The sequence below is a fragment of the Strongylocentrotus purpuratus genome, unplaced genomic scaffold (assembly GCF_000002235.5).
Source record: "Strongylocentrotus purpuratus isolate Spur 01 unplaced genomic scaffold, Spur_5.0 spur5_scaffold_4, whole genome shotgun sequence".
In the NCBI taxonomy this organism is placed as follows: Eukaryota; Metazoa; Echinodermata; class Echinoidea; order Camarodonta; family Strongylocentrotidae; genus Strongylocentrotus; species Strongylocentrotus purpuratus.
The window spans coordinates 10,424,576-10,438,230 of NW_022145610.1; the positions used below are offsets into that span (position 1 = coordinate 10,424,576).

The following is a 13,655-nucleotide window of genomic DNA, read 5'->3' on the forward strand; positions in this document are numbered from 1 at the left end:
GTAGAAAATAAAAGATCTTCTGCCTGACAGAGAAGGGAATACAAATAAACTTATTTATACAAAAATGTTAGATCACAGGAAGGGGTGCAGAAAATCTTCAAATTATATGGGTCAAATGTGTGACGAGTTTTACCAGACAAAATTCTGAAACTCGATTTTTGGCACAAAAACAGTAACCTTTAGAAGCAATACTGCCATTCCATATATATTTGGGTGTGTTATAACCCGGTTAGTTGTCAGGAGTAGATGAGCCGTACGCACAGGCCATTGACATGTAGGTTTGATTGATGAAACGGTATAGTCTTGGCAATGTGAACAGTATTTAAAAATCATTTTAAGGAACCCCTCTTTAGACTAGCCTGGTATAGGGGAACTTATACACTATATCTGTATCCAAAAGAAAGTGCACAGTTGCAAAGGTGGTTTAGCATATTTCCAATTACATGTACCATTTTTCTATAAAATAGTGAATACATCCCAGAGGTCTTATAATTTATTTCATATTTATTATCAATAAAGCCCCAAACTACAGGAAGGAGTTGATGGGGGACGAAGGGGTGGGTTGGGTGGGTTGGGGTGGGAGAAGGAGGGGTAGTTGAACATAACTTTCCAGTACATGGAACATGAAAGCAAAGCACTTAAAGACCGTCAATACTAGTGGGCCAGAAGGGATTAGACCACACAGCGAGGTCACTGACAGGTGGCTATCTCATTAACTCAGCTCTCAACTACATGTAACATAAGAAAAAGAGGATCATGGGGGACCAACAGGCACCGATTGGGGAAGTTCTCTATATAGAGGGAGCAAGTAGCTACATGTAGGACCAGTGAAAAAAATACACAGGGGCTCAGGCGAATTAGCCCCTGAAATGCCAAAAAGAGCCTCCGAAAGTCATAAAAGAGCCCCCAAAAATGTGCATAGAGTTCAATGCAAAACAAATTAATTCATGCAAGCAAGCTTGAAAAGTAGCCCCCATATTTTTTCCCCTGAGTAGGACAGTGGGGCTTTAAGTCAATTCCTCATTTAAAATGTTGTTGGTGATAGGTTAGCACATAGATCTCTATGTTAGATATCATTTCCTTCCCCATTGATTACATAATAATTTGAAAAATGTAACCCCCAAAGTCATATTTGCACCCCTCTACCATGTACACTCAAAATATATCTTGTGTTTTAATATCTAAATAAGATGTGAACTAAAGATTTTTTTTTTTTTTTTTAAATAATTAATTTTCAAAAGTTTTCCTAAACTACTGTCTTTTCTTTTTCCCTGTAACCATGTGGTTTAATTCTCTGACACAATTTGTTCAAGGCTTAGTATTGTTGTTAATGATAAGCAATTTCATCACAATCAAACTTTTTGTATAAATAAAGTCCTTCCACTCGTTCATTCACTCTTGAAAAAATCTTGGTAGTATAGGTCTTTGTTTAATGTATTCATTTAATATATTCAAATACATTTTTGACATGAAGTGGGTTAAATGTACAGTTGCAACACCTTTATCATGATATGATTTTAAGTTAAACATATACATGTAGGAGCATTTTATTTTAACATGAAATAAAATAAAATGAATTGAATTGAATCGAGAGAAGAAAGTAGGTTATGTGAAGTTGCAACACCTTTACCATAATACCGTTTACAAGTTCGACATATAAAAACATACCGGTAATATAGACCCAGCTGACATATCTGTATGCTTTCTTTCCATGTTTAAAACAGTCCTCTATTTTTCATGTAAGATGCCAGGTTTCATTAAATTTCATGGATTGGAGAAAGGCCTGACAAATCTTTTAGTCTTCGATAAAGACAGGAATTAATCGATCATAGAAGGGGCCCCCGTTAAAATTAACAGCCATGGGTCTCTTTCCCTTTGTCATCAGCTGATTGGCTAATTAGTCTAAAAGTTCTGACCCTTTGTCAGGAAAGGTCTTTGGCGAACGGAGCATGTTCGACTCCATGAATGTGTTGGACTCTGAGTAACCTTTAGAAAAGTCTTGATGAGTCATTTCAGATTGCTCCCAGACCCGATTCCATAACCTTAATCTACTCATGTATGCGCCAAAATGACAAAGATAATTGTTTCTGAAGAAAAAAAGAAGAAAAAAAATGACTTTGAACATCCATTATGAAGCGGTTATTTCATCAAAATATCACATTAAGTGTACCATTTGTTGTAAATCGGAAGACCGTTGCCTGATGCAGAAGAAACCAATATTTTTTTATTTTCTTGTACAGTCAAACCTGTCTACAGCGACCGCCCAAGGGAAACACAAATAGTGGTCTTTGTAGACAGGTTTCTTTAGTACATGTTTCAATGAGAAACCATTTTCATAGGAAACAAAAAATGTGGTCTTTGTAGACAGTTGGTCACTAAAGCAGGTTTGACTGTATATACAGTGTACACAAACTTTTTGGGATGGAATAGAAAATAGGCCTGCAAGAAAAGACTGTGCGATGTCTACGTGTATGAGTCCCTATGTACCCCTACCTTTAATGATGCACTTCCTGGCCGTGTCAAACACATGGAATGGGGAGTGCTAATAATAAAAGCACGACACTCTTCCCTTCATCAACACCCCCCTCCCTACCCCCCTCATTTACCCCTCTCCCTTATACAGACTACAGACTGTCTTCATAACGGGTAGTCTTGGGGAATTATAATGTTAGAATCCCCTTAATTAGGATATTCCATCAGTCACAAGTCTGCCTTCTCATAAATAGATCACCAAGTAATCTACGTATTATGAAGTCAATAGCATTAACTATATAATATTACATTACAAAATCAAAACTATGTTCATTCCTATAATCCTGGAATTAAAATGAATGGCCCAAATTAATAATCATTAATTTAAATTATTTTGTGATTAAATAATTTTCATTCATTCATTTGGTTTACAGGGTATTTTGACCGAATTAGAAAATAACCATTCTTTCAAGGATAATGGCCAAAGTTGCCAACTTTCAAAACATAAGTCTAACCATTAGATTGTGTGTATTAATGATGTACAGTTGTACATGTATGTCCATTGTATTTTATTGTGTTGTTGTGTATGTGTGTGTGGAGGGGGGGGGGGGTGGCTTTTCTTTACACTTGGCCCATATTGTAATGTATGAAGCAAATATTAATACATGTATGTTAAATATAAATGTTAGGTAGGAAAAGCCACAATGTTTGTACTACCTAGCAACAGTTAATGTTTGCAATTCACATTCTGATTATTGAAATACAGTTATTTGTAACAGGTGAATGAAATGAATTATAACGGGCCCCCTAACAAAGATTTGTACTTTTAATTTGATTACAGAAATGGCATATTTGATTGTGTTTGCTACAAATACAATGCACATATTAGATTTGGATTTGGCAGCTTACTTGTTGACTATTTTCACATATCATTTTACAAGTATGTTTACAAACAAATGGTACAATTATTGAATGACAAATCATGATGATTATCTGTCATATGATTCCCTGCTATGTCATATGAGATAATGAGAGGGCAAGAAAGTTTTAAGTCATTGTGTATAATTGCCATTGTTAATCAAAGAGTTATTCATCAAATCATTTTTAAATTTGAATTATGTAAATAAGAAATGTTTTCATAATTTATTTCATCGGTCTTACGTACAATATGATATGTTTAATTGATGGATCAGTGTTCTGTCCATCAAAGAGAGAGAGAGAGAGTGATACATCAGTGTGATAAATAAATGGAAAACTTGCTGTAAAAACTTGCAACATTTTCCATGGGAAATAGAAATAGTAAAAGTCATGCAGGCAAAGAGAGAACCAATTTGGTGCAATTACGACAAAGACTGATATCAATACTTGGAAAATTATCATTGATAACATCAATTTAGGTACATTATTTCTGATAATTTAAAAAAAAAAAATCACCAAATTATTCACAGGTGGTTTATAAATGATAAAGGTGAAACATCATGGGTACACTTAAGGCTTGTTTTTAATTCCTTCCTTCACACTGATATTCTATCCTTTGCATCATTTTAAATGTGTAATACTAGAATATAAGAATATGCTATGTTGTCCATCTTTTATTTTGATGGTTCTTCTATGATTATAAACACAACAATATAGTTTTTCATATATCTTACATATTTGTACAATGTGTGGCCAAAAAAAATTCCATGTATTCTTGTGAATTTGGATGAATAAAAAGAATTGAATTGAATTGAATTGAAAATTCTCTCTCATATTCATAGAAGGCATACAAATCATACTTTTATTGATACAGTGTATTCCTGTCTATAAAGACCGGCCAAGGGAGACAAGAAAAGTTGTCTTTATAGGCAGGTGGTCTTTATGTACAGGTTCCGTTTATTTCTATGAGAAACCACTTACAAGGGAAAATGTGGTCTTTGTAGACAGGTAGTCACTAAAGCAGGTTTGACTCAATTGACTGTATAGTTGTTAAATTTACCCTAAAAGGCTGTATTAAATTAAATTGTGTGACTTTAGATGGGCTGGAAGCCAAGGGTCAATTATTAGAAATGGCCTGCCCTGATAGGTACTTCCAAGTTCCAATTGCTTTGTAGTAGGGAGCCACTGAGCCAGGAAGTTGATTAAGAAAGAAGAAAATGTTTGGTTAATTTATCTATTCAGCGAAACTTCCTGAAGAATGTCCATGGAGTCTCTTTGTGATATGAGTAATGAACTTACCCATGATGTTTAGAAACCAGTGACTGGTTCAACCAGACTAGAAGTTCTATTTATAACTATATAGTTTCCCCCCTCGCCTTCCAGTGTCGGCCAAAACCTTTTTTTATCCCTTAACCATACCCTCTGCTCGACGAATCGCTGTATGATTCAGCAAGCGTCAAATACTTTGTTCTTGCCTTTCACCCATCCATGCTTGCCTGACTTAAACCTATATGATCCTGGACCATTTACCTTAATTTGGGAATTAAGTTACGGACGAACGGTCCGCCTATCGAGATTGTTTTGGTTTGTTTTCTCGCTGATAAACGACTCATCTCGCTCCGTCCCCGATGTATTTCTTATTTACGGACTGCTTTTCGGTGGTAAGTAATGGCAAGATTAATGCTGTGGTGCTTTGTTGTGTGGCGTGACGGGTCAGAAAGTATCTCCGAAACGCTTAGGCCGGTCGGATTTAGACCGTGCCTAGTTGAAGGTATTAACAGCTTTAGGTTACATGTGGAACTGAACGAGAATCAAGGACGTTTCCGATGATTCATGTACACACTGTAGACACACGTGGAAGGCCAAAACAGAGCGTGCATTTCCAGAAATAAAATGATTGCGAAGGATCGATGAGATTGAAGATTAATTGAAGCTGTTCTTTCTAAACATAGCATGTGATCTTAAAGGGGGTCATCATGTCGCCCAAAATTATTTGCTCTGTTTGTGTAAGATTCCTTGCCAGTTTACTATTTTTCAAAATATTATTTCTTTGAAAAGATACTTACATGTACATGATCACAAAGATTCTCAAAACAAGTCAACTCTAGGCCAATTTCCATACCTGATTGAATTGCCTATATTATAGAAATCAAGTTTGGATTATGTTACAGTGTTACTGTTAGTATAGTTTAAGTGAAGTGTTGGGTTATTGAATTGCCCTTAAGAGTATTTCTTATAAGTCTTTATGATCGTGTGTACTGTATAGGGAAAATAGAAATTTCTGAATGTACAGAGCATTATGTAGGGACCTTGCAAGATCCATCACAGAATTTCAATTTGTGTTTGATCACAACTTTAAAAATTCACAACTTTCTTTCTTTTAATCAGATTTTAATCAAAATTTCGCTACCCAGTTCCTCTGATTTTCCTGTTTCTACTAAAACCAACTTAATATCAGGGTGGCATCCCCTTTTAACAAAAGATATGTTTCAAGAAGGTTCATTTAAATATTTTGGCCTTTGACTAGATCTGTAAAACACATATTAGTCTTTACTCTGTATATCATCTAAATTCCTAACTGTGATTCTACATGTACATTTGTAGGTTAAAGAAAAAAATTAGTAACATAATTATAGGGGAGCTTTTTGGAGGCTACTTTTACAATGTGTTAACAAAAATATGGGGCAATCCTTTTAGTTCGAAATATTATAGCCTTTCTCTGACTACATGTAGATCTGCAAAACACATATTAGTCTGTTTTTATCCTCTAAATTCCTAACTATGATTATAGGTTAAAGAAAAAGTTAAGTTACAAATAGAGGGGATCTTTTTGTAGGTTATTGTTAGAATCTGTAAAAAACATCAACAACACATGCTTCTATCCTTTCAGTTCAAAATTTAAAGATTGAAAAAGTTGACCAAAATATGTGTTAACACCCTTCTTCTATTCTTCTGGGTACAAATATTTGTTATTTAAGTAATAACATGTAACATAGAACTGTCAGAGGATTGGTACCCTTTCTCAGACCCAACCTATGAAATCAATCAGCACTAAGCTCTCCACACCTAAGCTCCAAAATACGATACAAATCTCCCCAACCTTAGACTTAACCGATGGATATCGCGGCAGAACAACGCGATTATGCTTTTAGGCAGGATTTCGTCAAAGGTCAGAGATAGTTTTTAAGCTTTTAAATCTCTGTCGTCTGTTGCCCTGGCCTCTTCAGTTTCTATGAGTTTGTTTGTGTACCTTGAATTTAATCCACCCACGGTTAATAGTTTGAGACATTCCACCTTATAGGTAGTCCCGCCTAGTCGTAGAAATTGTTTATTTTCATCAAATTCTGCTGAAATGACCAAGCATATTTTCACAGAAATTGTTTTGTCAGGTTTTGCAAAGTTGATTTTGTTTATTAGGTAAACAATTATGTGTCATATGGTATAGTATAGATGATGTAGGTACATGTATTTGATATTTGTGATATTATTGTCAAATGTCCGTTTTACACCGTGAATAAAATCTAATCCTTGAATGTAGAAACCCCTGCAGATAATGTTGCACATTCTCCACTCCCTTTGGAGCATTTGAACCAGTCACCATGTTACTGGAGTGCACCATGCTGGCTCCACCAAAATGACATCCCCCTTTCCAAGCATCCATTTATACACCTGGGAGGAGAGAAGCAAAGTAGATTAGATGTCTTTGCGTAGTACAGAACATTTTAATAATTAACATGAAAAAGGATTCTAACATTTTCTCTGGATATATTTTCCTACCCACAAAAAATACATCCCCATGAAACAGCATTAAACAAAAATTCCTAAGCTGATCGTTAATATTTTTGATGAATTTAAAACCTAAAATATGGCCCCCTTTATTTCCCCATTTCAAAAATAGTCAAGTGGCTGCCAAATTTTAGTGATAGATTACCAGTGACATCTGAATAAGAATCCATGCTGTGGCTTGCTTTATATAGAATCATGTGAAAAGGATTAAAATAGCGTGCAATTAGTTTCCAATAACTACAGTAATGATGCATGTTTAATGTATAAATCTTTAAATATAATGTAAGAGAGGTAGCATAATAAGTGTAGGGAGAATCAAATCGCAATGATTATAATCAGCCCACAGTGTAATGCAGTACTTCAGTTTTAATAGTTTCAATAATATCTCTCGATTTGTAGGCACAGTTGCATATTCTAACACTCTTCTAGCTCTGAACACACTATATTAACAATGGAATAATTTGTTATACCCCGTCAAGGTCACTATTTATGAGTATCAGATAATTATAAAAACAAGAATTATTCATAAATCAATGAAATTTTATATAACTTTACACCATATAAATTTGTATGATATTCAATTAATGAATGGAATTAATCATAAGTATCCATATGCATTGAATACTACTACCACTACTACTGCTCTACTGCTACATGTACTACTACAGTCAAACCTGTCTATAGCGACCGGCCAAGGGAAACACAAAAAGTGGTCTTTGTAGACAGGTGGTCTTTGTAGACAGGTGGTCTTTGTAGACGGGTTCCTTTAGTACTTGTTACAATGAGAAACCATTTTCAAGGGAGACAACAAATGTGGTCTTGTAGACAGGTGGTCACTAGAGCAGGTTTGACTCTACTACTACTACTACTACTACTACTACAATATACAGTATACATTACATCTTGTACCAATGCAATTTACTACTTTCTGTCACTTAAGTCTGTCTTAAAGTATATGAGATAACGCCCTTCTGGCTCCAAGCTGACAAAATTAATAGTTATTACTTTTACAATACCCTTTTTCCACTTCTATTGACTGATTATGGTCAATTTCAATTCATGATTGGAAAATGAGGACAACGTAATAGTTTCCTTTATTCATTGGCATTTGGCAATGAGCCTGAAAGCATACAAGCATTCCCATTCATAACAATTTTTATCCCAGCACAATTAAACTTTTCATTTCATCCAGGTTTATTCATTAATTTTATTCCAAAGGATTAGGAATTTGTAATGTCTAAAATGTTATACTTCTGATCCATTCAGTTCAGTACTTGGCATATATGTTTGATTTATAAATTCAACCGATTACTTGATCTTATAGGGACTTAGCTTGAAAAGGCTAGCCAAATAACAGTATCCAATCACACTAGTTTTAAAGTTGCCAAACATATCAATTTCCAATTGTCATATCATTTTTCTCTGATGGGTTACAATTGAGAGAATCATATTTCAAACTGAACACCTACATTGTAACTGTAAGTCACAGCCTAAGAAAGAGAATCAGATGTCCTTTATAATAACCAATAGTGTAGATAATATGTGTGTAATTCATAAAACTCAATTTCTTCCCCCTCTTCTTGTATTCTATAATATAAATGTATCCGATTTAGAAGATTTGTGTGCACGGTACATGTAGATCACTAGTTGTGCATTGCAGATACAGTTAACAAAAATTATTCATACCCATGTAAATTTGATGTATGTTGTGTTTTTTGTAACTTAAAGATGAAGTCGAGTTCTGGTCATGCAATTGCATTGTGAAAGAAACGGTTGATCATCTAGCATATAAGAATTTGTGTGTATTGCAAGGTTCTGGAATCATCAAAATGGAAGAAATTTGGCCAAGTCTTGGTAAAGTTACAAACACTGTACACAGAAAGATGTATATGGGAATACACGAACACGTGGCGTAAAAATCCTACCCCGAGCTTTACGATATTACATGACATATATTTAGAATATGAAGGCATTTGAAGAGCTATGCTTTTCAGGGAACATGTCTTATCTGATGTTCTTCCACACTTGCATAATAAGAATGATAATGCTCACAAATTATTTTTCACCTCTTCCCAGAACTCAACCTTCTCTTTAAGAATGAAATGCAAACTGGTTGAACTGGGGCCTTTCTTTGATAATTTTAGATGTTACCTTTAATAATATCTCACATTCTCAACAACAAAAATGGGGACAAATCAATTTTTCACATACGTGTACATGTACATACAAACTTACAAAACTGGTAACGGTATGAATAATCTATTTGTTAACTGTACATTAAACGCTAGGTTAATGCTCTATTCTTCCTGAGAAGTTCATTTTATTGCAGCAGTTACAACTTGAATTGATGACTCATTATTTTTCACTTTTTTATAAATGTGTAATACTTTGCTCTCTGTTTCGTACGTACATTTAACAGTTTTTAAAGTTGTTAAAAGGATTTTTGTTAGATATGTACATGAACCTCTACAGAGTTTTTCATAACTCATGAACGAAAGTTGGACAGGTTGAATTAGGACCTTTGTTGACTACTTTGGTCACATTCTCAAGTAATGTAAATCGGGACAAAATACATTTTTCACATACATGTACATGAACTTAAAAAATTAAAATATTGGCAAGGTTATGACTAATTCAGTTGTTAACTATATTATATGTTTGAGCTAGGCAAGCATTGTCTGTATATATACAATGCTATGAGTTAAAAGCCCTTCTGGCTCATAACAGACGACATCTTCTGAAAGCCAAAAGGAAAGTAGCACTGTATACGAGTTTACACCTTTTTTTTAACTCCCCAGAAAATAATTTGATATGACCAATTTTCAGTCCACAAGAGAACACTAATTGAGCCATTTTAACACACGTAACAAGCACCCACGCCTACCTAGATACCAGCAGAGTTTTTCAAAACAATAATCACAAGCCGCATATAGTTGAGTCATAGTCACTTTGGTATAATATAATCACTCACTACGGCTGTTATATGATATACCGTATCATACGGCAGAGCCAGAAGGGTATTCCCCTTCCCCAAAAAATTGTAGTAATGTACATCAATGACCATCTGGCTCTTAACAGCGAACAATATGAAATAACTTATAATACAGGGCCAGCGGCCAAAATCTGTGTGAGTCAGATTCCCCTTATCAACGGGTTTGGAGATGTGAATCATTTTCCCGTACGTACGTACGTCAGTATATTTCTTGTTTTCCTGCATCCAGTATTTTGGGATATGTTTGGATTCCATTGCGTGTTCATTGAGGCGAAGGCAGGTTTCAAGATGGGAGCTGTTGTGTGTTTGTTGTGTAGAGAGTTGGAAAAGGTGCATCGTACCAAAAATGGCGCCAGGAGGATTAGGGTAATGATTGAATAATTATGTTTTATAGTAATTTGATGATTTGCATGTACACATGTACCTGAGGAATCATATATAGCTTGTTTCATGTTTATGTTGTATTAATTCATATGAGATGTCTCACTCTGCCATACTTGTAGGTCGATATCTCTTTCAGCATAATTCACATCACACGTCATGTGTTTTGAGAACTGTGTTATCTGTACATTGTATATCCATGTATGCGGAGTAACATTGCCAGTGTTCTGATTTTGTGTGTACAGATGTGCATGTACAGATGAAGAGTATCGTAATGAAAATTTAGGAGTGTGTATACAATAGTGTTTACAATGGACTAATTGACCATGTTATTATTTCATTGTAATTATTACAGACTGCCAAACCTTTCACCATCTTCTGCAACACTTGATGAATGTTCCTGATTTTTCTCTTTGATGCCCATCTAATTTGGCTGCATGTACACTTGTTCAGTTTTTCTTTTTCTTTTCTTCATGTACTTCTATGGTCATCTGTGTTCATGAATCTCTTATTTTTTATTTTTTTATTTTTCTGTCTCTTTTGTCTCTTTTCACCCCTTGACTTTATCTTTTTATCTCTGTCTGCCATTCTCTCCTCTTTCTTCCTCCTGTCTATCTCCTTTTCATCACTGTTCCGCCCATCTTTTAATAACACACATACCAAAATGAGGTAAATTGTCACATACATATACAGTGAAACCTGTCTATAAAGACTACCCGAGGGAAACAAAAAATGTGGTCTTTGTAGACAGGTGGTCTTTCTGTACAGGTAGTCACTATAGCAGGTTTGACTAGCAGGTTTGACTGTATTTGATGTTGAGAAGTAGTATAAATAACTGATTTTTTATTTGTTTTTATTTTTGTCTCTTTACAGAACCACAGTGAGAAAGACCCAGCCATAGACAGTAGATGGACGTTACCTCGGATGAAGAGCTATGACAGAGCCGTCTTTGACATGCTCAGAGTCCAACCTGAGGAGTTTGCGGTGAGTTCTGTCAGCTGTCATTTTCTTTAAAGCCCCACTGCACTACTTATAGCTACTTGTGCCCTCTATATAGCAAACAATGCCTATACTCGGTGACCATTGGTCCCCATGGTCCCCTTTTTCTTATGTTAAATTGAGAGCTGATTTGATGAGATAACCACCTGTCAGTGACCTTGCAGGGAGGTCTAATCCCTCCTGGCCAAACTTGTGCAGTGGGGTTTAATAGAAGGGGAGGGGGTGTTCTCAATAGGTTCATTTACACATAGAGCATTTATAATGATGAATTGATTTTTGAACTGCAATCAAACCTAAAAATTTTCTTTGTGAAGAAAATATTGGCGATAGTAAACAAATATACCATGCACTGAGAGGCTCTAGTTGAAATTATGGATCGAGGTGGCAGGAATAGCACTATTTTCTGAGGTTGGCTGGAAACAGTGCATGATATATTTTTCAAACCAACCTTCATAAAAATAATAATGATAATAATAATAATAATAATAATAATATCACTGAAGTAGTGGAGAGTACCGCGACCGATAGCACATTGATCTTGATCGATCACATATATATATATATATATATATATATATATATATATATATATATATATGACGTCATCCATGGTATAGTGCTATGGTATAGTGCACTATACCATGGATGACGTCACGGTTACATCATAGCATTGTTATGTTTGGTATCATGATGCCTTGTTGACCAATTACTGAACAGGATTTCATTGATCAAAAATATAACAAGGGTTAGTTATATCCTGAAGGCAGTTCAAATGGTGCATTTCTTTGAATGACCAAGATTATTGGCTGTGCTCTCTGTGTTTAGTATTGCCAAGGTCACCAAAATCGAGATTCACAGAAGAATATTAGTTTTATATATCATCCATGTGCACATGGTCCCAAGAAAGGTTGATTTGGCTTGCTTTACAAAATTGTTTTCTTTTCTTTTTTTACGTTAAAGCTATTCATGATCAAGCTTTGGTATGGGAACCGTATGTTGAGAAAAAATTGCTATGATTTATTCTGGATTGTTATTTTATTAGTATGGCAATTGCATTCAACAAAGGTCTTACACATTGTCACTTTAATACTGTGTTATATGATATAGAAATGCCAAGTTTATTACACTTATGTCACTATAACAAAATGAAATGAAAAAAGAAGAAAACAAAACCCTGCGGTGTAATGCATCATTTCTGAATGACGCTTTATACAGTATGTCTCTCGCACCACCAAACTGACTCAAATTCTTGGCCATTCGGGGTGATGTAAAATTTTGTTTAGTCTGTCGTCAGTCTTCTGTCAGTTTTTGTCTGAGTGATTGTGATGCTACTGAGGCTGAGCAATTTATAGCATTCTCTACAGTATGTCAAACCAGATGTACCATGTCTTGATCAAGGAACTTGATGGCCCAGCCAACTTTGATAAGCACAGGAACCAGCAATAAAATCTTGTGACTAATAATAACCGTCACAGGCAGCAGATGAGCCATGTCTGCTAGGGTTTTCCCCCTTTCTCTGGTAGATCAAATTGATATGATACGAAAGGGAGGCAGATGGGAATGGGAGGCAGATGGATATGGGAGGGAGGCCAGAGGGGGGGGGGGTGGAGGGGAAGAGAGGGAGGGGGAGGGAGGGAGAGCAAAGGGAGGGGAGGGAGAGGGAGATAGATAGATGGATTGATAGATAGATTGATAGATAGGGAAGGAGGGAGGGAGGGAGAGAGGGGGGTAGAGTGAGGGAGGAAGTGATAGAGAGGAAAGAGACAGAGAGACCGAGACAGACTGACAGAGAGAAATTAATTCTCACATTTTTGATGTACTTTGTCATGATATTGTATGTTGTTAAAGGTAAAAAATAATAATAATAATCTTTAAAGTTCACTCCAAATTTTATTAAGTTAAACCGAAAATGGAAATTCTTTTTGCCCAATTGATCGTGAGCCCGGCAGCCACTGAGCAGCGCGAGATCGACGTTGCTCTATTCCTTAACACCAAACAAGGTAGCAGCAACTCCCGTCTTTTAACGCCAACACACCGGTACAATTTTAAAGACCAGTTTTGGAAACGCCCCACCCCCTCCCTCTCAACAAATGAAATGGAAGCTCTT

General features: G+C 35.5%; 1 protein-coding gene across 5 annotated transcripts in view; it reads left to right on the top strand.

Annotated features, from left to right (window-relative positions):
• LOC115919031 (ras-specific guanine nucleotide-releasing factor RalGPS1-like) overlaps window positions 1–13,655 on the top strand; it is a 55,149-nt gene that overhangs the window by 16,084 nt on the left and 25,410 nt on the right. For all 5 annotated transcript variants that reach the window (XM_030997467.1, XM_030997465.1, XM_030997466.1 and 2 more), the window contains exon 2: window positions 11,423–11,533. In XM_030997467.1, coding sequence (XP_030853327.1) covers window positions 11,423–11,533 — 111 coding nt within the window. The remainder of the gene's footprint in view (window positions 1–11,422; window positions 11,534–13,655) is intronic.